The 22,133-nt window shown below is 36.2% G+C and overlaps 3 protein-coding genes and 2 long non-coding RNA genes across 10 annotated transcripts; 2 read left to right on the top strand and 3 right to left on the bottom strand.

The window, feature by feature from the left end:
• Positions 1–1,620: 1,620 nt before the first annotated feature.
• On the top strand, positions 1,621–3,001 carry LOC145217431 (uncharacterized). Its single transcript, XM_080084698.1, has one exon. The coding sequence runs from the start codon at positions 1,834–1,836 to the stop codon at positions 2,983–2,985; it is 1,152 nt and encodes a 383-aa protein (XP_079940824.1). The 5' UTR covers positions 1,621–1,833; the 3' UTR covers positions 2,986–3,001.
• Positions 2,978–13,707, bottom strand: LOC145217422 (membrane-bound transcription factor site-1 protease-like). The gene is made up of 14 exons (XM_080084686.1): positions 13,141–13,707; positions 12,774–13,022; positions 10,823–11,086; positions 10,348–10,531; positions 9,641–10,038; positions 7,999–8,217; positions 7,459–7,741; positions 6,101–6,222; positions 5,620–5,755; positions 5,316–5,545; positions 4,763–4,867; positions 4,340–4,459; positions 4,138–4,266; positions 2,978–3,993 (listed from the first exon to the last, which is right to left on the bottom strand). The coding sequence occupies exons 1-14, from the start codon at positions 13,558–13,560 to the stop codon at positions 3,430–3,432; spliced, it is 3,423 nt and encodes a 1,140-aa protein (XP_079940812.1). The 5' UTR covers positions 13,561–13,707; the 3' UTR covers positions 2,978–3,429.
• Positions 13,708–15,291: 1,584 nt separating this feature from the next.
• Positions 15,292–17,243, bottom strand: LOC145217479 (uncharacterized). Its single transcript, XR_013857405.1, has 3 exons — positions 16,345–17,243; positions 16,216–16,257; positions 15,292–16,051 (listed from the first exon to the last, which is right to left on the bottom strand). It is a non-coding gene; the product is annotated as an uncharacterized LOC145217479 (long non-coding RNA).
• Positions 17,244–18,274: 1,031 nt separating this feature from the next.
• LOC145217485 (uncharacterized) lies at positions 18,275–18,969 on the top strand. The gene is made up of 2 exons (XR_013857408.1): positions 18,275–18,383; positions 18,587–18,969. It is a non-coding gene; the product is annotated as an uncharacterized LOC145217485 (long non-coding RNA).
• LOC145217440 (uncharacterized) lies at positions 18,686–21,358 on the bottom strand. Of its 6 annotated transcripts, none has more exons than XM_080084716.1 (4): positions 21,325–21,358; positions 20,431–20,620; positions 20,100–20,197; positions 18,686–20,001 (listed from the first exon to the last, which is right to left on the bottom strand). In XM_080084716.1, exons 2-4 carry the CDS (start codon positions 20,472–20,474, stop codon positions 19,820–19,822), a joined length of 324 nt encoding a protein of 107 aa, XP_079940842.1. In that variant the 5' UTR covers positions 20,475–20,620; positions 21,325–21,358; the 3' UTR covers positions 18,686–19,819. The 6 variants fall into 6 exon arrangements, with proteins under 6 accessions (XP_079940842.1, XP_079940849.1, XP_079940873.1 ...); XM_080084723.1 differs by having other exon boundaries at positions 21,339–21,354; XM_080084747.1 differs by lacking the exon at positions 21,325–21,358 and having other exon boundaries at positions 18,686–20,017; positions 20,121–20,197; positions 20,431–21,069.
• Between the last annotated feature and the right edge of the window lie 775 nt (positions 21,359–22,133).

Below are 22,133 nucleotides of genomic sequence, written 5' to 3'. Positions count from 1 at the left end.
TTTCACAGTATCACACATTGTGGCAAGACATTGAATACTTTGGTAAGTGGATGTGTTTTTAACACCAAGCTATCGGCAGGATTGAAAAGTCCACTGTCACTGTCAGTTAGGTTAATTTTGTCATTTCCTTTTGTTACTCATCTCATAGTGGAACTTGCATAGTCATGGCAAAAACAAGTGCTCGCTGTTCAACTAACTTATTGCTGCTGAAAATCATGTCGCACCCAGGATGGTTTTCGGTTTCAATCGGTAGTTGCCAACGAAATGAATTTTACCGAACATCATTCAAATGTTAGTGTATAGATCTTTGATTTTCAGAATCGAACAAAAATACATTCCGCGCATTCGCCTGTGTATATTATAAAGTTGATCCGTGTGTTGTTGTATTTTAATTTATATTTTGTACAAGGTTTGCTTGTGCTCCTCTCGAGGAAATTTTTTTCTCGTTGTTTTCACCGTCCAATCAAATCGTTGGAAACTACCGATTGAAACCGAAAATATCTCACTAAAACTTAAAACTACTTGCTCTAAGGTACAACTCTGTGCCAATTTGTAGGAAAATATTATGCGCGGAATGTATTTTTATTCGATTCTGAACATCGAGATCGAACAATGCTGCACACGTGCATTAATGCTGAGGTGTCCGTTTCAAACCGGAAGTCATTTCGTTGACAAGTAGTGATTGAAATCGAAAATATCGTATCGTATTTTATTTTGTTCACGTGCACTTGAACGCGACAAGCATAGTAACTTATGACGGTACAATGGCACGATAAACACAGGACAAAGCTGCGAAAACCTAGCGGTTGAAAATACGCTAAAATGTTGTTAACAGATGGAGGGCAACGGGAAAAAACGCAGCCCAAAGCGGGCCTGAGAGGTTGGAATCTCGTTGGAGAAACGAGTGGCGCTATAACGGCAACGCGACTGGGTTTGACGCAACATGGGTGGATTCCAGCCGGTTGAATAATTAAAGATAGGTAGACAACGACCACCAAAAAAGAAACCCTATACCCAACACCATGGAATCTTAATTAATTTGGCCATAAAAAAAAAAACAGCACAAATCAAGACAATACTAAAAAAGCGTAGTTAGTAAATATTTAATAAGGATTTAAAAGTCAAACAGTTAATTTCCGATGTTGTTGTTTCAAATAGAAAAGGGCGCGCCGAGAAGAAAACACTGAAAAAGGAACGAAACTAAAATACACACAAGGGTTTTTTAGCGACTATGTATTACTAATATATCTCGCTGGAACTTTAAATTAAACTGCTCTAAGGTACCTCTGAACAAACTTACTGGAAAATATTATGAGCGGATGTATTTTTGTTTGATTCGAAATTTTGAACACAACTGTACTCTGTACACATGCATTAATTTTTACCCAGGCATTATGTGCTACAATCAAGCTAATGACGTCACAAGGATATTTGAGACCAATACATCAGTTGAAGGTCTGTAATAGCAAAGAACCCTATAAAGTTATAGAGTTCTTTGGTAATAGCGATTTGTTCAAAATTGTAAAAAAATACGTTTTGAAACAGCACGCAGTCATGCGCAAAATTTATCAGCGTTTTCACATTTTGGATTTCTGCGCAAAAAAAGAAAGATACGTCAACCATGACCAAACAGCACGTGAAATCACCGATGCATGAACTCCATTTTACGAACGTACAGATTACAGAAAGATTAGAATTTTGTTTTGGTATTACATTTGAAAGTGAAGAAAGTTCTCGCGATTATAAAAGGTTGTTTGCGACGGATACATTGTTTGTAATGTTATCGACTAGAAACTTTTTGTGATGTTTGAGTTTTAAAGCGAGGAACTTGCCATGACAGCGGTGGACGACAAATCAAAGTCAAATGTACTCAATGGTTACAAGTTTTCTATCAATGACTTCAGTGATACGCAATTGAACCAGATGAAATTGACGAACGTGAGATTTAAAAAGAGAAATGCAACTTTTAAAAATCGTCTGTTTGATGAGATATTAATCCAAGAAAAGGAAAGAAGACAGTTTTATTGGAAAGTTGCTAACCAAAGATCAAAACAAACTGCCACAAAAATGTTGCACGGTTTGTTTGGTAGATTGCCTATGGCAGAAAAATTCCTACCAAGTAAATCCCACGCTGTAAGTGATATGGAAGCAGAACTACATTCTAAATATAAACACTGGACTCCTACTGAAACTTTGCATGAAGCTGCAACGAAAGAGCCGCCACACATTAACTCAATTTTATGCATGCCTTTAGGGACAGAAAAGTTGTCGTCTGTAGAACAAATAAAAATGGCATTCATGCCAAGATATTATGTACCAAACTACAGCAGATATGAACACTCCCAAAATTATAACTTCCAATACTTGACACGAATGACTTTGCTCAGCTCTTTGCTTATGGGTGGTCTTCTTGGTATGGAGTATGGTGCACGTTTCCTACATGATTTTGATAAAGCCAAAGCCAACCAATATTTTCGGTCCAAGGCTGACATGTATTATGAACGGTACAGAGCTTTTTTGCGTGGTTTTGTACCATACTGGTTGAGGTGGACGTGGAGGTGTTCATTTTTGATTGGAGGCATGCTGTTGATAAGTCAGACCTTGGTGATTTGGCGTAAAAAAGACAAAATGTCAAATTATCTGGCTGGTGCAGCAGTGCCTGGAGCCCTTTACAAATGGAAAAAAGGTCCCAAGGGTATGTTTGTGAGTGCTGTAATGTTTTCATGCATGTTTGGCGTTCCTTTTGGTTTCCTAAATGCCACCTGCGGTCTCAATCCACGTACCTGTATATATGACTGGTTTTTTATGCCCTTGATCAGTAGTTCAGCCCACTGTTCAAACTGGACTGAAGAACAAAAGCAGAAAAACAAGCTAATGATGACAAGTATGCTAAGAGAAATAAAAACTTACAAAAATGCAGAAGACACAAAAAATAGCCCTATTTACCAGAGTCTGTTTCCATCGATTTTGTACAAAGTTAAATAAATACAAATTTATTTTTTGTTGCATATTCTTTATTCATTGTCAGAACAGTGAGACAAAGAATGCTCAGGTAATAACATTAGAAATTGCACAGTGAACATTTGTGATGTTGCCATCATCTAATGAATTTCTTCACCTGAAATGCACTGCAACATCCAGTGTAAAAAAAGAAACAACTGCTTTTAAAGAACAAATTGGCAAAAGTGTGTTTTACAAATTGATACAAAAACATTGAACATATGTTTCATACTACAGGTATCAAGCATTCTTAGCCATTTTTCTTGCAGCATGAGAATAGAGCAGTAACAAAATGTAAAACTACAAATTCAGTCCGTCTGCAAAATTACCTCTGGTATGAAGGGTATATAGTTTTTACAACAGTGTGCAAACATATTTTTGGTCATGATCAAGAGTGAAACAAACAGTTTTCAACCTGGGCAGGGAAAATTATACAGAATGTAGGTCGTGTAAATTCGGCTTCACAAAATTGGACGAAGGAGAAATAAGTGAACGAATCTGAGAAGTACGAACTTCTCGAGCATGTGGGGTTTTTGGTTTATATTTTGAATGAATTGTGACATCGTGCTGCCATTGATCATGTGAGCCACTTATTTTAGAGCGAAGAGCATTAAACCATAAAAAGCAGCATCTCAACAGTAAGCGAGGTGACCATCTTCGTCTGTGGCGATTTAGAGAGCGACGAAAAAGAAAATACACAATTAAAAGAGCGAAAAACAAAAATAGTCCATGAAAGAACGCCCGAAACTTATGAGCATAAACACTGTCCAGCGAAACTGAGTCAATTTGAGGAACGTTTTGTTGTTTATAGTTTCCAGCAGAATTTATGTGGCGAAGCGGTGCAGTGTCACCAATCTCAACTGACAAAATTCTCTGGCGCTCCCACATGTACAGTGGTGAAGTTTCATTCAGTACCACTCCTAATGTCCACGAGACATTTAAACATTGAGGAACCGACTTGGCTCGAGGCTCACCTAGATGAGACTCCAAAACCTAAAAATATAGCAGTTTTTATTACATCTTTGCCGACTTTAATGTGCTACTCTTTAGCCTTCAAAGTGTTTGGCATAATGCTATGAATTGTATGTCACAAAATAATTGCTAGATAAGAAGTTTTCAATTGTAAGTAAAACATACCTTTGAAAACTTAAACAAATGATTGCCATCCATTCGTTTTGGCAATTCACCAGCATCGCTAACTGGATATGGCAAACTTTCGATAAAACTTCCTGTATGGGTTGACTTTAAGGAAGGCGAAATGGTTCCCTTAAGACAAGAGGGTATGTATAATGATGTTTAAGACACAAGGGACACATGTTTAAACAGTAAAAACACCCACTTTGTTAGTGAACTGTAGAATTGCATCCAGCAACCAGAAGCAGTCTTTGGTCATGTGTGCACTATCAAGGCAGTTTGAGTCACCATATACAGCTAGTCTGCCTGCGCGCTTCATTGGAATCTGGCAAAAAAAGAGAGAATTATGAGAGAAAGATAAACACTACCAAGTGCAAAAAATAACTGATACAATTTGGAATCCAATGTTCATTAAGATTGCTAACAGGTGTTGTTGACTTGTTTGTGTAAAGAGAAAGTCACTTATGAAGTTTTTGATAAAAATTGCTAATGTAAAAACCACTGCTCACACAAAAAATGGTTGAGTGCAAGATTGTTTTTAGTAGTTTAAAAATTGGCGGCTAAACAAATGATTCAGAAGCCTTAGTTTTCCATAAAAATGATTGTCTGTGGTTCTATAAAAAGGTACCTCATGCAAACCCAAGATTGGGACATTTTTAATCAGCGCTGCCTCATGTCCAGTCACCACTTCACCTCCTTGGTCCCTCAAGTTTTCTTGCATCACAAATGACCCCTACATCAACAATGTTTTAAGTTAGTAACACAAACAATTTGAAAACTTATCTAAACTATTCTATACCGTCTAATTTCTGAGGCTTTTATTTTTAGGGCCACCTTAAGTATTTTTTAAGTTCTTTTCAACAATGTGTCCATGGGGGGATGGAAATATGGTAGGCCTGGTTTACGCCCAGTTGTGGCATCGGATAATTGGTGAGGCATGTTTTTAGCCTGTTACTACAAACAAACTGGATTATGGCCACACTAGCCAATACGGCCTATGTCTTGTTGCCAGCTGCACAGATAAGACCTGAAAGGTCGAAACAGTATGCACTGTCTGTAGCTTAAAACAATTAGTCTGTGACAAACAGAATCTATAATACAAGTGTAAAAATAGGCAGTCTTGAACACTCAAGTTTACACCATAGAAAAGATTGGTTTAAAGCAAAGGTTTCAAACCATACCTTTGGAAATTTGGCCAAGGCCGTTCCTGATGCATAATACATTTCATGGCCAGCGACAGTAAAGTCCCCATCATAAACTCGGTCTGATAGTGCAATACCATAAGGTTGAAGAAGAGAATTAAGAGCCGGGGCATTGCAACCACCAGTTTCTGGCATCCACCATCTTCGAGTGTTTTCATCATAAAACTTCACTTTAGCCATCACTGAAGTGTTGTACCACTCAGCAAAAACTAGTAATGTAAATATGTAACTAACTTTCATATGAAACTGTAATATATAAAGCAATGCTATTAAATATACCAACCTATCACATTTAAACCATCCAAAACGTCTTTTTGCAATTTAGTAATTTCTTCAGGAAAATATTCTTCCTCAGGGTCAACGATCAACAGCTGTCCATAATTTTTGGCATCAAAACAAGTAAAGGGTTGTCCCAGTACCTGGAAACAATATTCAGGTAAACCAATAAATAAGGTTTAGGATTCTCTAAGTATGAGCACCAAAGACAGCTGGTGAAATGGGGAATACATAATAATCTATGGAAAAAGTTTGCTAGCCTGACACTCCCTAATATATTTTGAAAATCTCTAATTTAAACTGAGGAAGAGTGTGTGTAATAGTGTGTCAATTGCTTATTTACCAATAAAGGAAGTGTGTGGGAAACAACGTAAAAAATGCTCAATGGATCTAACAATGTCCAGGATGTTGAAATACACAAACCCAACAAACACCAAAATTTATGTGCACCAATCTGGGCTTATACATTTTCTGTGATGACTGTTTACCTCTAAATAATATCCAGAAGTGCGTAAATGTTGGTACATATCATGGAAGTTAGTGTGAATGTGATCTCCATTCCAATCGAGGGGGTCATTTTTCATTTTTAGGTTGTCCCGAGGAAAGTAACCTAAATGGATAAGCCGTCAAATAGGGATGTTCAAAGTAGAATAATTGGGTATTCTAGAATGATTGATGCGAATCTAGAATATCGAATCCAATTCTTATATTATTTTTTGACTGAGCAATCATTAATCTTGACAACAACTAAAGTAGACTAGTGTAATCTATATGAAACATATTTTTCATTTATAATGTAAAAAAAGAACCAACCAAAACAAAGAAAAACACTAGGAAAAAACTCTGCACAGCTGCATTGAAACTAAATGACCCAAAATCCACTCAGTCAGAAAAATTAGCATAAGGTTAAAAAATAACTTTTACGATTTTATTTAGTGGTTATTATTGCCTTCAGTAGAAGTAACTATGTTGTAAGCATGCTGAGGTAATTTGATTTGTTGATGGGAGAGGACTGACATAGACTCCCTAGTGTACTAATATATAACGTTTGTTAACCTAAAGCAACTGCAAAAACAGGCACCCTAGCAAAGTTAAAACATTGGGTGATGTAAAGCTGGGATATTGGGTGATTTTAATTTCTACCAGCGATTTCTACTAATTAAACTACCAGCGATTTTGCAACACAAAATGTGAACTTTGCAGCGTGTACAGAATTTTTATGTTTGTATGGGGTTAAAAAATGATGCAAACGTCATACATTATGGGATTCCATCACTGTTTTTGCAATATTAACAGACAATTCCATGCTTTCAATCGCTGCCTAACGCCATGACCGTTAAACTTTTGTTGTGTCGAAAAAAAAGTCGGCAACAATTAGATGCTGGTAAGACGTTGCAAAAAGTCGCCGGTATGTTATTTAATGGCATAAGCATAATCACGTGATCAGATGCGTAACAAGTGCGCTAATCGTTAATTATGCCTTCAACGCACAACCGTCGTTATGGCGTTGTTATAGCGACTCGCGACTTGGCGTTATAACGTTGTATAGCCCTCACTGATTTGACGGGACCGTCTTTGCAACTGGTACAATGATCGGGCGTCGACGTAAAAGCGTAACTCATGTGTTTACATTTTTGCCAACGACGAGAGCACACATTTATATCGGTTCCAATTACCCGATATAAACGGCAAAAATGGATTCGAATCTAGCTGGATTCGAATCCAAAGGATTCGTTATTCTACTTTGAACATCCCTACCGTCAAATTGATTATCTTGTACAAAGTGCATCAAAAATTTTGTCTGTTCACAAATACTCTTAAGCACTATTTTCAAGAGCTGTTTTACCTGGTGGGTATCTGAGATTATGGAACTGATCCCAAAGTATGCGTTTCTCTCTGGGTGGAACTGGAATCACACTGACTTTTATGAAAAACTTTACAACAGATGTTTGTTCCTCAGCATTGTCCTCAGTCAGCAAAACTCTTTCCTGTGACCTTGGAGATGTCACTGTAAGTTCAACATGACCCTGCACAATGCCTTCCCAGTTGGCTGCATGCTTTTTTACTGATATTGATAAAGCCATGTAGCCTGACCAAGGCCATAGCACTTCTGAATATGAAAAGGAAACCTGTATTGAACAACAGAAACAAAATTGTTGTCATTAATGTTAAAAGCTCAAAACAATTTCAGTTCTGTTTTTTTAGTTTTGTTTTATTTAAAGAGGTAGTTCTATACTTTATTACAAATATATATATATTTTCTTCATATATTTTCCTGGTTAAAAATTTATGTTGTACATGTTACAAACTTTATAAATGATATTGCTCTTCCACAGATTTCTTGTAGCTACAACTTCAATATAAAGCATACATTTTCTTGTCTAACCTGAATTTTGTCTCCATTTTGCATTGCATATGGATGCCACACAGGAGGACTTTTAATTTTTCCCACAACTCCCATGCCATTAATTATTGTAACATTTGCAGTTACTGGAATTCCAGTATAGTAGAGTGGTTGTGTGCAGTACGGCCACATGTATGGACATTCAGTGAAATCAAGGTAACTTGGAACCAAACTGATCTGTGGTTCATAAAAGTTCAAAACCTGTAAAAAATACATGGTTAAAGTCATGTACAGTATCCAGATTAGAACACACAGTTAAAAAGTTTCTGAACAAACAATGCAAACAATAGGGATTTCATGCATGAAATTGTAATTTAAATTGCACTCCGTTGGTCCACAAATACAATATACAATTTATTGGATTTATACAAAAGTAAACATTTGTTTAACAAAACAATGTTTCACAGTCAAGGATAAACATGGATGCTGTGATTAAAACCTAGAACAACTAGAAGGGTGGCTTTTTGATATACTTCCATTTTATATATTCTATACGACATTTACCAATTTACTATACACATCATTTGATCTACACATATGATTGTTTTTGTAAACAAAAACTAATGGGTCCCCACACGCATGTCTGTGCGGATTTACAGCAAACAAATGTTGCGGTGATTTTTAGATTCTTAAGGGAAAAAAACACAGCTGATTTCTAATCACCGAAAAGACTGTCTCTTAAAACGTCTGTCCGGACATCAAGCTGATCCCTCCCGCTCTGCACAAAACCGTTTTAATCGTTAACCAGTGAATGACTCCCTTGGGACTTCTGTCTGACTGACGGTGTACACGAACTATGGGCTGTGAAAGTCATTATTTAGCCGATTAAGGCAAATTTTTGAATACTAAACGAGTAAACCACTGCAAACAAATGTTTCAAATTTCAGCACATTAGGGCTTGTATTTCTGGCCTAAAACCAAAAAAGATTATTTCGGGATTTAAGGGGTGACGATTATTTCGGGGTTAAAGGAGTAAAAATGGGTAAATCCAATAAAAAATTAGAAAATTATTTAGAATACTTTACATTGCACCAACCAACAAAGCATGAAACTCTTAGATCATGTACTTTAGTCAGTACAGCCGTTTTAAAAAAAATACGTTTTGGGGGCTTGTGGGTGAACCGCTGGGTCATTCGGGGTCAAACTTTAAGAGTATCAGGTTTAAAACGATAGCTAACATCTGTGTAAATTTGAATAAATTTAAAGCATTCTTTCTTGACCAAACGCGTTTGACAAACCAGCTTTCGACAGAAATGATTATTTCGGGGTTTAAGGCGTAAAAATGGGTAAATCCTGTTAAAAGTTAGAAAATTCTTTAGAAAACCTGACATTGCACCAACCAACAGAGCACATAACTCCTAGATGATGTACTTTAGTCAGTACAGCCGTTTTAAAAAAATTACGTTTTGGGGGCCTGTGGGTGAACCGCTGGGTCATTCGGGGTCAAACTTTAGGAGGATCAAATTTGGATTAATATGTAACATCTGTCCAAATTTTAATAAATTAAACGCGTTTAACAAACCAGCGTTAGACAGAAAAAAGAAAAAAAAATACGGACAAAAACAATATGTGTCCCCTTCATAGAAGGGGACCCATAAATATTGGTAATACAATGCAACTGTACCTGGTAAGCCTTGATAAGATCCAACTTGCCTTGACCTTGTTCAAACATGTTGGCTTTTGGCAATCGTTCAGCCGACTCCATAAGTGCTTGCTTCACACTGGCTGGGTTAATCAACTGCCTGTTGGTCTTTTCCTTGGTAGAACTCAACAGCAAAGCAACTGCACCAGCAACCACTGGTGAAGCTACACTTGTGCCAGACAAAGAACGGCAGCCTCCATGAAGGCCAGAGCCACGAACTGTGGAACCATATGTGACAATATCAGGCTTCAATCTTCCATACCCCGCAGGCAGCTCCCAAGTAGTCATCCCTCTTGATGAAAATCGAGCTATGTTGTCATTGTAATCAATCCCACCAACACCTATTACATCCATCTGGTCTGCTGGGTTGTTTAAAGTGCCTAAAAAAACACCAATTTCATGCATTTTATTGAGTTGCTTTGAATCTAGTACAAAATATGTTTTCTGTATGTACCAGTTATGTTAAAAAATGAGTCAGAGCAAATTAGTACAAATCTACAATAGGTAGTAAGCTTTCTTCAGGTGTATAATTTCAATTGAGATATTATTAGGGCATAATTTTTGGGTGATACAATCTAAGCGGAATGTAAACATGTTCAGCCTTGTTATCTAAAAAAAATCATGATGCATATCACCCACGTATGTGGTGTACTGTGAGCACTACTTTTGGGTTTGTCTTTTCAGCTTACCATACAATGGACCATCATTTCCAATAGCTGATATCATGATGATGTGATTGGCTGTCAGTTCCCACACTTTTTCAACAAATGGTTGATCCATAAAATCTGGACCACCAATACTTAAATTTAAAATGTTCATTTTCTTGAGAATGGCATAGTTGAAAGCATCCAGAAACCAAGATGTGTATGAAACCTGAAAAAAAGATTTTGTGTTTAAATACAGATACATACACACAAAAAAGATTAGCAATTCCATTTGGGCTGTAAAAATAAATTGATGGTGTAGTGTGGTAGGTTAATAATTCATGACATCCTGTTCACCAATAAAAAGCGCTAAATTCTGAGAGAAAATGGCTACACTACAAACAATAGCTTACTTAACATTAGAATGCCCAAGGTTGACATTTCTGACTCCAAAAAAGGTGTAAAATTTGGCAAATTCTTAGGTGTTAAATATATAATTCAGAAGGTACCATTAAACTACCTGATTATTAGTAAAAACCCGAAAAATGAACAAATCTGCATCAGGTGCAAGACCAGGGCAGTCCTGGTATGAACCACCAATAACACTGGCAACGAAAGTGCCATGTCCCAAACCGTCATCAGCAGTTTTTTCATCTGTCCAATCTGTTCTTTCCTTGATATTTTTAAAGTGAGGATGATTGACAGGTAGGCCGGTGTCAAATATTGCAACATTGACACCTTTGCCTGTATATCCAGATTCCCATAAGCGAGGCGCTTGGAGTAACTGCAACACGAGAAAGGTTGTTTTATATCTTAAGCAAATATTTATTAACTGTTGCAACAGAGGGGGTCCAAATGTCCATCTTTTAGGGCAGTTTAGGCACTCAAAATCGATGTTTTTTTACATTTGAAACTAGAAGAGTGGCTTTCTGATATACTTCCATTTTATATATTCTATACGATATTTACTAATTAACTATACACATCATTTGATCTACACATATGATTGTTTTTGTAAACAAAAACTGATGGGTCCCCACACGCGCGTTTGTGCGGATTTACAGTAAACAAATGTTGCGGTGATTTTTACATTCTTAAGGACAAATTTTTAGAAAGCATTAACCCAACAATAAAAAAAAATTGTTCGTATTCTTTTTGCACTATTATTGTCATGTAATTACAAAATTAAAAAAACGTAACAAAGACTTAAATCTAATCTCTTGCTTTGACCCAGATATAGTCCTCCAAGGTCGGGTTTTGAACACAATTTTTTTAGAAAGCTGTAACAGTTGTGTTACAGACACTTTAAATTAAAAAGCAATTTGCTACAAGTGTATACATAAGTAATTGTTTTTCATTTAACTTTGTTTCGCAAAACGAGTACCATTGACCAGTAGTAACCTCTCAGGGTGCACACGCCAAACGACTGTTTGACCTTTTGACACCGTTTTCAATAGCACGCCGTCATTCGTGTTCAACGATACTGTTAAGCCTAATTTATACATGCCTTGAGTATTGACTCCTTAATTAATTGTCAAAAAAACGCTACGTTATGAAGAAAGTTCTGAGCTGTGTTTGTAATACCGACTAGTTGACCTTAAGTAACCCGTGATCATGCGGCAGCCAACCTGACAACGAGCATTTAAAAAAACAATTATTTGGCAAAACTCAAGTTAATTTTTTCATCTTAACTTTTATTAACAAAGTTTTTCTTGACATATACAAAACCGAAGCACGGTTATTAGGTTTAAATCACGTCATAGGTGTAAAACCTTCGTCAAAACTGAAAATGTGAGTGACCACTTAATAAAACGACATAGCATTGCTGTGCAAAACAGCTGATTTCTAATCACTGAAACGACGTCTCGTAAAACGTCTGTCCGACGTCAAGCTGAGCCCTCCCGCTATCGTAAACCAGTGAGTTACTCTCTTGGTACTTCTGCCTACAGTGTCTTTCTTGACCAAACGGGCGTTAGACACATTTATGTTTCGGGGGCCTATGGGTGAACCTCTGGGTAATACGGGGTCAAAATTCACATGGACCATCTTTAGACCAATATCTGCAATGTGTGTAAATTTGAAAAAGTTTGAACCATTCTTTCTTGACCAAAACGTGGGAACAATAGCCGCGCTAAAAATTTCACGTTTTGGGGGGCTGTGGGTGAACCGGGGGATCAAACGGGGTCAAAATTTACATGGACCATCTTTAGACCAATATCTTTAATGTGTGTAAATTTGAAAAAGTTTGAACCATCCTTTCTTGACCAAAACGTGGGAACAAATCTGCGTTAGAAAGAAAAAAAATATATAGACAAAAACAATATGTGTCCCCTTCAGGGAAGGGGACCCATAAAAAGTATCAAAGTAGACAATACTCAAAATGTGGACACACCATTATTAAGCCATACAGTTTTTCACCTTCAAAAATATCCAACTTTCCAAGGTTTTCAGCAAAATCTGCTATACCATACCTGTGTGATTTGCCCCTGTTTCGGAATAGCCTTCAGTGGTGCTCTGGAGTGGGACTTCAGTGATAATTTGTTCATGTGTCGTTCATTGTTTACAGAAAGTTGGCGTGATTTTCGTATCAAATGTGATTCATTGGTATTTTGTATGTCTGGTCTGGCATCATTCTCATTAAAGCTCAACATATTGCAGTGAACCAGTTTCTGGGTAGATATGCTTTTGATTCGGTGGTGAGTTAACTTGGTCAAAATGTCCTGTGGAAAAAAAGAAAATTGTCTACTCATAAGAAGTCAGAAACTATCTCCTGCTAAAAATATTCAAAATAGCATATCTTTTAGTGACACACATAGTGCTGTGAAAGTTGTTACATGCCTTGGCCTTAATCTTTGGATGAACTTGAAGAATATCAAAATCACTTGGAAACTTTTGTGCAGGATTGAAACGAGGCATAATTCCCCATTGCTTATCACTGATGTACATGGACTGCATTGCTTCTTCAACATAATTCTTCCGATCAGACTGAGTGTAATAACCATCAAACACAACAATATATTCATTCGGAATTTCAGAAACATGAATTGATGTGTTTTCATTAGCATTGTGCAACCCTTTGTCTGAATAAGAAATGGGTGTATCCCCCAATTGTTGTGTAACTTCAGAAGATTTTCTTTTATCCAGAGGAAATACTTCACCATTAAGTAGTTGTCCGGGATGTGATGTGTCTAATGAACTTGAATGCTTTGCACTAATGAACAGCACAAGCATTACCAAAACATGTTTGGCAAAATTCATTGTTCAGTTTGCTATGCCAAACATGTGCATAAAAATGTTGTTATGTTTCACTGGTAGGGCAATTAGGAGCCATGACTTTCCAATACTTTTGTATTACATAAGTACTTATCCAGCAACATATAAAAAAAACTCTGAAAAAATAACATTTATATTTAGTCAGAACAGTTTGGCAGATCATTATGCATATTTTAGTTGATACATTTTCTTAATAATTGCATGCATTGCATAAAAACACTTTCACAACTTGGGCTTCATGTCGACTATAGCCCTGGCCTGAAACGTCATTGCCCCACCTATAAAATGTTAAATAAATAACATTTTACAGCAGGGAATTTTTCATCACTGACAATCTGACATCACACACTCGTGGAGACGGGGTTGTGACAATTTAGTGACAGGCTGCCACCTATCGCCTGTCAATGACAGGGTGTCAGGTACACACTGACACCCTGTCACAGATTTACTGACACCCTGTCACAGATTTATTGACACCCTGTCACTGATTGAATGACGCCCTGTCACAGATTTACTGACACCCTGTCACAGATTTACTGACACCCTGTCACAGATTTATTGACACCCTGTCACTGATTTTGACACCCTGTCACAGATTCACTGACGCCCTGTCATTGATTTTGACACCCTGTCACTGATTCACTAGCGTCCTGTCAATGATTAAATGACGCCTTGTCACTGATTTATAATTTTCGAAAAAACAGTCTTTTTGCTTTGTCGTCTGAAAGAGCCAGGTTGCAGAGAGAGGTTTGAAATAAAGATTAAAGGCAGATTTTAAGCATTGTTGCCAGAACTAACATCTGAGTTCTCTAAACGCATGAATGCGACCACAGAGGAAACTTTGGGAATAGCTATAGAACCAGAAAGCACCCTGGAAAACACAAGAGATCATGAATACATATGATAGAAACTTCCTATATGAAGAAGCTTGTTCTTCAGTTTGAATACTAGGTTTTCTTCATACCAGTTTCTGTGGATGACCCAGCACAACCTAACAGTTTGAATACTGGGTGAAAAATTTGGACCAACATCAAGAACTTCATCACCACCAGCAGAGTTTGGAGAAAAGCTCTGTAGAGTATGAAGGTGAAACATGGTATCAGGCTCCACCTGATCTTTCTGATCAAAGCACTGTATAATACGGCCAGAAATGTGTGACAACCCACAGAAGTGCACTTTGGTTGCAGTATGTCAAGAGTGTATGCTGTCGCTTATCTTGTTCAATATATTATTAGAGCACATAATGATGGAACCAATGGAAGATTTTGAGGAAACAGTGTCAGTGGCAGGACAAATTCATTACAGAGTGGTAAGAAACTTACTGACATTGGACAATACAATGAGAAGGTATGGAATGGAGATAAGAAGTGAAAAAAGCAAGATCATGGTAAGGTCAAGGCAAAATGATAAAGAGAGCGACATAGACATTACAATGGAAGGTGAACAACTGGAAGCAGTCTCAATGAAGAAGTGACATGGAGACGAAAGTAGCAACGGTTCGGCCATGTGATATGGAATCATGCACAGGACTGTTAAAGGTCATGAGAAGACACGGGGGAGACCCAGAACGAACTGCATAGGACTGGCAGAGGATTAAGATAGATAGAGAAAATGCGCCAACGGTCCCAGGACTACAATGATATTCAGGAACTTATTAAAAATGTTAGGGCAATATTGTTGTTACAAAAACTTCTTCAGTAATCATAAAGCATGAAAAAATATTTCAGACAACTTTTATTATTAAACAAAAAACAACAAATTTATGAATGCCTAACATAAAGACTAGATGTGATAAAGAACTTAAAAATCTAAGCAAGCGCACCATATTCTCTAGCTGTCAGTGTATCGATTAATACTCATGTGACAATGCATTATAAGTAAATAAGAAAAGAAAAGGGAAATAGTGAGAGCATTGGGTAAAACACAACAATTGACACATCAAAATGTAAAAAAAACACCCATCTTTGGGGGAAGCAGGTTAGTAACGGGTTACTATGTGCATAATAATAAAATAACAAACCACAATCAGCCAATCAACAGTCCTTTAAAATTAAACCCCAATTGGTTATTGTTTAAGGCTGTTAAAACTGCCAAAATAACCAGCCCAAATGAATGCAAGTAACACTTGCAACACATTTTTGGTTGCCTTTATATCCCTACAACATCACAGAAACTCGTTGTTTGTGGTGCGTCGGATTATGAGAAATGTTTTTAAACTTTAGTGGCCTGTGGCTTAAATACTGGAGCTGTCAAGACAAATGTCTATCTACATGACCATATCCACAATCTGCTGCGAAAAAACTTCAGGGAAAAAACACAAATTGGGTAAAATCAAAATGTGCATCCTTTAGGGGACCCATAATATCACAAATTTTAAGCAAACAGGACATTGCCAAGACTGAATTATTCCAAGCTTAGAGGTGTTGATTCCCACACATTTGATGTGATGACATGATCTGCAACTGTCACATCCAATCTGCTCACAAAAGTTTTACATGTAGATAAGCACACAGTTTTTATGTACACGTGATAAAAAAAAATTATGCTTTTACCATTGTTTTAACATTTTGTGCACTATATCAAAATTAATTATGTATAAAGTGAACAAAAAAAGCTGTCTAAAACAAAAAAAAAACTTACCTATTTTCTAATCACATTGGCTACATAGCTAAAGAAGACTGTCTAAAATAAAATGATATTATGAATGATTAGCAGCATCACTAGAATTGCTTTTAAAGCTTAAAAATGAAAAATATTTAATGGTCTTACCGGATTCATCTAACTTTTTTGACCAATTTTATTCCTGTAATGAAGCAGTGCTCTTCTCGAACTAGAAAACAATACTAGGGTATTAGGGTACGTTTTTTTAAGGTTGTGTTTAACAAATTCAGCAACCTTTAAGGATTATTCTTATGTTTTTCTTGTAACCCTTCAAACAACCGATTAGCAAATACTTTTAATTAATGAAAACAATCACAAGAGTGGCTGGTTGTTTTCTGACCAATGTTTTGTAACAAAAATATACAATGGTAATACTGTGTCATTTTTTTACTATTTTACAGATACTTCTGTTGCTTGTTGTTGAATCAATCAGATCTAAATAAGATCAGTTTAAACATTGTGTGGAGTCAGTTACAAAAATGAAATAAAAAGGAAGGTGGATAAAGTGTATAAGCAAAGATGAATCCCAAAAAAAGGATAACTAAGAAATTAGTTAAAACACCAAACAAAACAAATGTTTTACTCCTCCAAGTCTGTTAGAACCAGTATTGAATCGCTTTCTTTTGTGCTGGTAGTTGCCTAATACTTTCTTAATATTGTTTACTGTTAATAGGTTTCCAATCTTTAAATGTTGATGGCTTTCTCCCAAGAAATAAACCAAAAAACATGAACAATCTACTGTTTTCAAACAGCTAAATGTGTTGGTCCAATCTACATGTGTAAAAAGTATTGTATTGTTTGGAAACTCAGATGAGCTCCTCTTTTTTTGCAAGTAACATTCATACTGTTAATTAAATATGGCAATCAGATATCACAATGTGACACACCACAGAGCTTAGACATATTTAAATAATAAACAAAGTGACTAAAAATAAGTGATTGAACTTTTTCGCCCTGTTAGAGCTCGTCAGACTGCCTGGCAGACAATGAAAGTTCAAAAATTGTAAAAAACACACTTACCTTTGCTGCTTGCAATTTTTCAAGATTTAACAAATGCCTTATTAAAGTCATAAGCACGAAATATTGCACGACATTTTACAATTTTAAGATGTAATTGCTTATGTTTGGGAAGTATTTTTTATAATTATCCATGGATTTAGTCCTGTTGCTTCTTAGTATGGTTTGCAGTAGTGGCTGACTAATTGAAATCAAGCAGGGCTGCCACTTTGGTTTGAATGAAATAATCCAGTTTTAAATATATATCTCGAATCATTTAGATTGAAAAACAAAACATCCAAAAATATATCTAACTAAACATAAAAGAATCCAATTTAATGTAATATATTAGCCAAACAACAACGCATATGAAGGTTTTTAATATAAATTGATCTATATTTGATGCTAAAGAAGCTTACTTCTTCCTTTTCATCACTCTATTTTTCTGTTACAGTTATAATGTGGTCTGGGTGGAACATTTGTGAGCTTGTACTGTTCCCATGATCTTTACAAACGTTACAAAAACTATCTAGAATTTATAGCCATCATCTAGATCCTAAATTTTACATCTAGGCTTAACCCAAACTTTCTAGATCTAGCTATAAAATATCTAGAGTGGTAGCCCTTAAATCAAGGTGTTTCACTCTACCTTCCGTAGAAGAGCGCGAATAAACTAAACTTCATAAAGTAACATCATACTACTACGGACAATTTTTTTCTGCCTTTCGCACTAAATTCGGAACATACGACGAAAATTACAAACACATGGCTCGTTTTGCACACTTAACTATAGCAAAATCGCCCTGTCACTGATTTAGTAATGCCCTGTCACTGATTTAATGACGCCCTGTCACTGATTTGGTGACACCCCAGCCCTGTCATTGACGCCTGTCACAAACTGTGACAAGTGTCACGAAAAAGTCACAACCCCTGTTGCACTCGTGAGTAAACAATCAATTCATCTGAAGTCGTGACTCGTGACTTACCAAGCGTGAAGTTTTTTTACGCAGTGAAGAAATCATATTTTCAATACATTGGTAAGCACTTTTTTCCAAGGAATGCAGCCTGACTACCATGAATAAAAATGTACGCATTATGACGTCACATACCGTTGTAAACAAACTGGCGCCAGTTTGTGTTCTTGGTTTTAGGTAGGTAAGTTATATTGTGTACGCTCTCAAAAGGAGTTTGAGGTACTTATTAAACATTAAATGCGTATAAACACTCCCATATAAAAGATTCAATGTTAGGGTTGATTCTGATGAAGTTTTGCTCCTACTCGTGAACTTCACTGTCCTGTTTTTTTAATATATGTACTCGAACTATTTTATTCAACATCGAATTTTTAACACAGTTGGGAGACCCAGCCATATTGCGACTTAAATGACTAACAAAACGGAACTGTTCTCCTTTTTTAAATGGAAACTTTTTCTGAGAAATGAAGACCACAAAGCTGTGCAAATGCCTTTTTATTTTTGGTATAAACTCCACCCAGAACCTACTACACCATACACAATGTTTTGATCATGCATTAATATCCTAACATAAAACACAGTTTACTGGCTAGTTTGAAGCAAACATGTTTGCGATTTTCTTAAAAAAGCATTTAATCATACAATTGTAATTACAGAAGCCATATTTTTGTTTTAAACAAAAAAAATCCATGTTTCACATTCTCTTTCACATTTCTGTTTTGTAACATTTTACTGTTTGTGCCAGTGCATTGCAAAAGGCTGTTTTATTCATAAATTAAACACACATAAAATATGAGTCCTTTAGTTATATGGAGTACAAGCCTGTGACTGTCATTAAAAAGGCAAATTAGGTAATCATATTGATTTTGAAATTGTATTGTAAATGAATCAATAAACAAACATCAGTTTTTCAAAAACTTCAGAAAGAAAATAAGGAATATTTATTTTTATTACAATATTAAACTGAAAGTATACAATTTGATTGAAATAGGTACAGTAAAATTTGACCGTAGTGAGAAGGTTTTTACCAACAAAAATACCAAAAACACATTTGCTGAAAGATGTGGCAGGTTTGTCAATTAGAACAAAAACCTCAAGTTATTGGTATATTTAGCTCCTGATGTTAATTAAACCTTAACTGAGTCTTCCTCACAAAATGTAAAAATAACCCAATAGTACCAAGAAAAAAATCTGCACTCAGCATGCATAAAAACAGCTTCCATTATATAAACTATCTTCAAATGTCATTTGTGGTAAATATCATACAAGAAAAAAAAAATGTTTGTACTACTGTATTCGACAACCAAGTTCTAATTGGTTGGAGAAATGATTAATTTATCAATGGGTAATAACCAACACCCAGACAATATGTAATCTTTATTCTGACTGCCTGTAGAATGTAGACCAGTGGTTCTTAACCTTTTTTTCTTTTTTTTGCACCCCCCTGGGTTTCTTAATTATATAGAATAGATCTAACCAACCTTAATGATTCAGCATCCCCGCACCCCCTAGGAACAGTTCTCACACCCCTTGGGGGTACGAGAACCCTTGGTTAAGAACCCCTGATGTAGACATTGCTAAAGAAATACTAAACCTTTTCAACAAAAATAAAACTACCATGGCAACAGATTTACATATTGTATGAGCAATAAATTTTGTACATTGGAAGAAAATTTAGTATAGCCATATACACTGCAAAAATACCTGCGCACAATTATCAGCCCGATAACACAGGCGTGCATGCTGGAGATTTTATGTGAGAGTGGGTTGCACAGAAAGAAAGTGTACTGCAAGTCTGCAACCAACAAAATCTGTATTAGAAAATAGAAAAAAAATGTTTTTAAGTATTTCTAGAAGTTGCACTTTTTTCAGTCATAAACACCATGCACTCACTGGATGACAATAGTAACTGACCAAATTTCTTGTTGATGCTATCATCTTGTGTAAACACCACCTCATTGCAAGAAGCATCTTTTACTTGTTTATGAGATCTGTTTATAAATTCAGAATCAATATTGATGTAAAAACCTGAACTTTCTAAATTAGTAAAATTAGTAACTAAAAGTTAAGTTTTTATGAGGAACACAGTATGTACTATTTTGAGTGAGTATTCATTTTTTAAGGCAAGGGTGTTTTTTCTGTTAACTTGTGAAGTTTCTGTTATTTATGTCTGTTCTTAATCTGACACAAAAAATATGTTTGTGTTCTGCCATCTGATACCTACCTCACACTTATTGGTTGATTTCTTGTCCCTGATTTCAACACCATTTTGTTGCTTTTGTAATTGGCAGGCAAAATTGTTAAAGTTGAGCAATATGTTCCCAATGGTGATGGTCATGGCATGTCAGTCAGGAAAAAAGGTTTCGCCCATCAGAACCATATGCTTTCACCAGTGGCTGACTTGATGCTGTAGACTTAAAGGGCACATGACCTGTATTATACTATTTTAGTATACTATAAAATATTTTAAAATTTTAGTAAACTATAGTACAGTGTAGCTGTGGGTGACACTAAAACGCTGAATGGGCGGGACGTCGCGGAAACCGCTCAATATCGGGTAAATTGCTGACGGTTAGTGCTATTAGGGTTAGGTTGAGGTTTTATAATAGTATATGAATCAAAAAATGTCCCTGCCTAAAACTTATTCAACTATTTCCTGACATTAGGCAAAAATGCTATGGCGGGACGTCGCGGGAGATGGCGGGACGTTTCGGGCGCGGAATGTAGTGTTCGGCGGAATTTTTTTTAATGATTTTCTATTACAAAACCTTATCCCAACCTTAATAGCTCCAACCGTCAGCAATTTAACCCGATATTTAGCGGTTTTCGCGACGTCCCGCCCATTCAGCGTTTTAGTGTCACCCGTAGCTGTTATTTATAGGCTACAGTCTTTCTAAAAAAACAAACAAAAATACATTGTGTGATATTAAACAGGTTGCAGACGATGTTCGCGACTTTGCGCAAAATAAATTACAATTAAAAATGTTATCCGTAAAGTTTTTTTAACAAAAATAGTTGGTGCAGACTGCAGACTACATGTCACATTATAACAAGAAGCAACAAAACCGGTATCACCACGCGCCAAATTGAAACCAACTACCATGACGGAAACAATCACCTGGCTATAGTTACCGTAGTCAGGCTGCATTCCTTGGAAAAAAGTGCTTACCCAATACATTTAGGATTTTTAAAGCGATTTGTCGAAAAATATGACAAATAAAATGTCAAACATGTTAATTAAAGAATTATTTTATTTAACAAGGTGGGAGCTTGGTGGTTAGCAAGGGTGAAAAAGAGTCGTAAGCAAATAATTAAAACGCAACCCCTTTTCACGTTTTTAAAGCCTATTGATGGGCAAAAAAAGCTACTCTGTCCACATACTATTATCATTTGGGGTTAATGTTTTCATTTTTACCATTCTGTTTGTCCCTTGAAGTTCTATGTGTGATAGCTTTTTTGTACATGACGTCACAAACAGGAAACGAAACTGACCAGCTCAAATTCATTGTGTGGCTATAACATATTCTTACAAATAACAAAAGAAATGCTTATGCTTCACTCAAAGCTCAGTTTGGGGGTTACCATATCGTACAGGCAACAAATATTGGTATTTATTCTGTCGTCTTATAAGATGCGGTTCTATCCCTTTTAAACAACTGTACTTACGGGGTTGTAGCAATACCGGGTGCCTATTTCCAATGCATACCGGGTGGTGTTTCTACCTACATCAAACACAAGTTTCATGGATGATTTTCATTTTAAAATCGCTGCATAAACCAACAACGGTTCGGCTATGGCTATTTTTTGACATGCCAATTGCAAACAACAAACTTGCGCGCAAAAACACGCGAACAAACTTCATTACACTTTCCATGATCAAAACTATGTCACCATAGTGATTTATTTCATCTACCCTGCAAAATGGCA

Source organism: Phallusia mammillata, chromosome 1, assembly GCF_965637545.1.
Source record: "Phallusia mammillata chromosome 1, kaPhaMamm4.hap1.1, whole genome shotgun sequence".
In the NCBI taxonomy this organism is placed as follows: domain Eukaryota; kingdom Metazoa; phylum Chordata; class Ascidiacea; order Phlebobranchia; family Ascidiidae; genus Phallusia; species Phallusia mammillata.
The sequence above is the reverse complement of the archived record's forward strand: the minus strand, read 5'-3'. Positions and strand labels throughout refer to the sequence as shown.

Excerpts from the sequence above, each read along its gene's own strand:
- LOC145217422 (XM_080084686.1), bottom strand. The coding sequence starts at position 13,560 with ATGAATTTTGCCAAACATGTTTTGGTAATGCTTGTGCTGTTCATTAGT. Across the intron at positions 11,087-12,773 it reads AACAGGGGCAAATCACACAG|TTACTCCAAGCGCCTCGCTT; the intron begins GTATGGTATAGC and ends CTCGTGTTGCAG. Across the intron at positions 4,267-4,339 it reads TTCTACAGTTCACTAACAAA|GGAACCATTTCGCCTTCCTT; the intron begins GTGGGTGTTTTT and ends TCTTGTCTTAAG.
- LOC145217440 (XM_080084716.1), bottom strand. The coding sequence starts at position 20,474 with ATGGTGTTGAAATCAGGGACAAGAAATCAACCAATAAGTGTGAG. Across the intron at positions 20,198-20,430 it reads AATCAACCAATAAGTGTGAG|ATCTCATAAACAAGTAAAAG; the intron begins GTAGGTATCAGA and ends ATTTATAAACAG. Across the intron at positions 20,002-20,099 it reads TCAGTTACTATTGTCATCCA|ACTTGCAGTACACTTTCTTT; the intron begins GTGAGTGCATGG and ends TGTTGGTTGCAG.
- LOC145217431 (XM_080084698.1), top strand. The coding sequence starts at position 1,834 with ATGACAGCGGTGGACGACAAATCAAAGTCAAATGTACTCAATGGTTAC.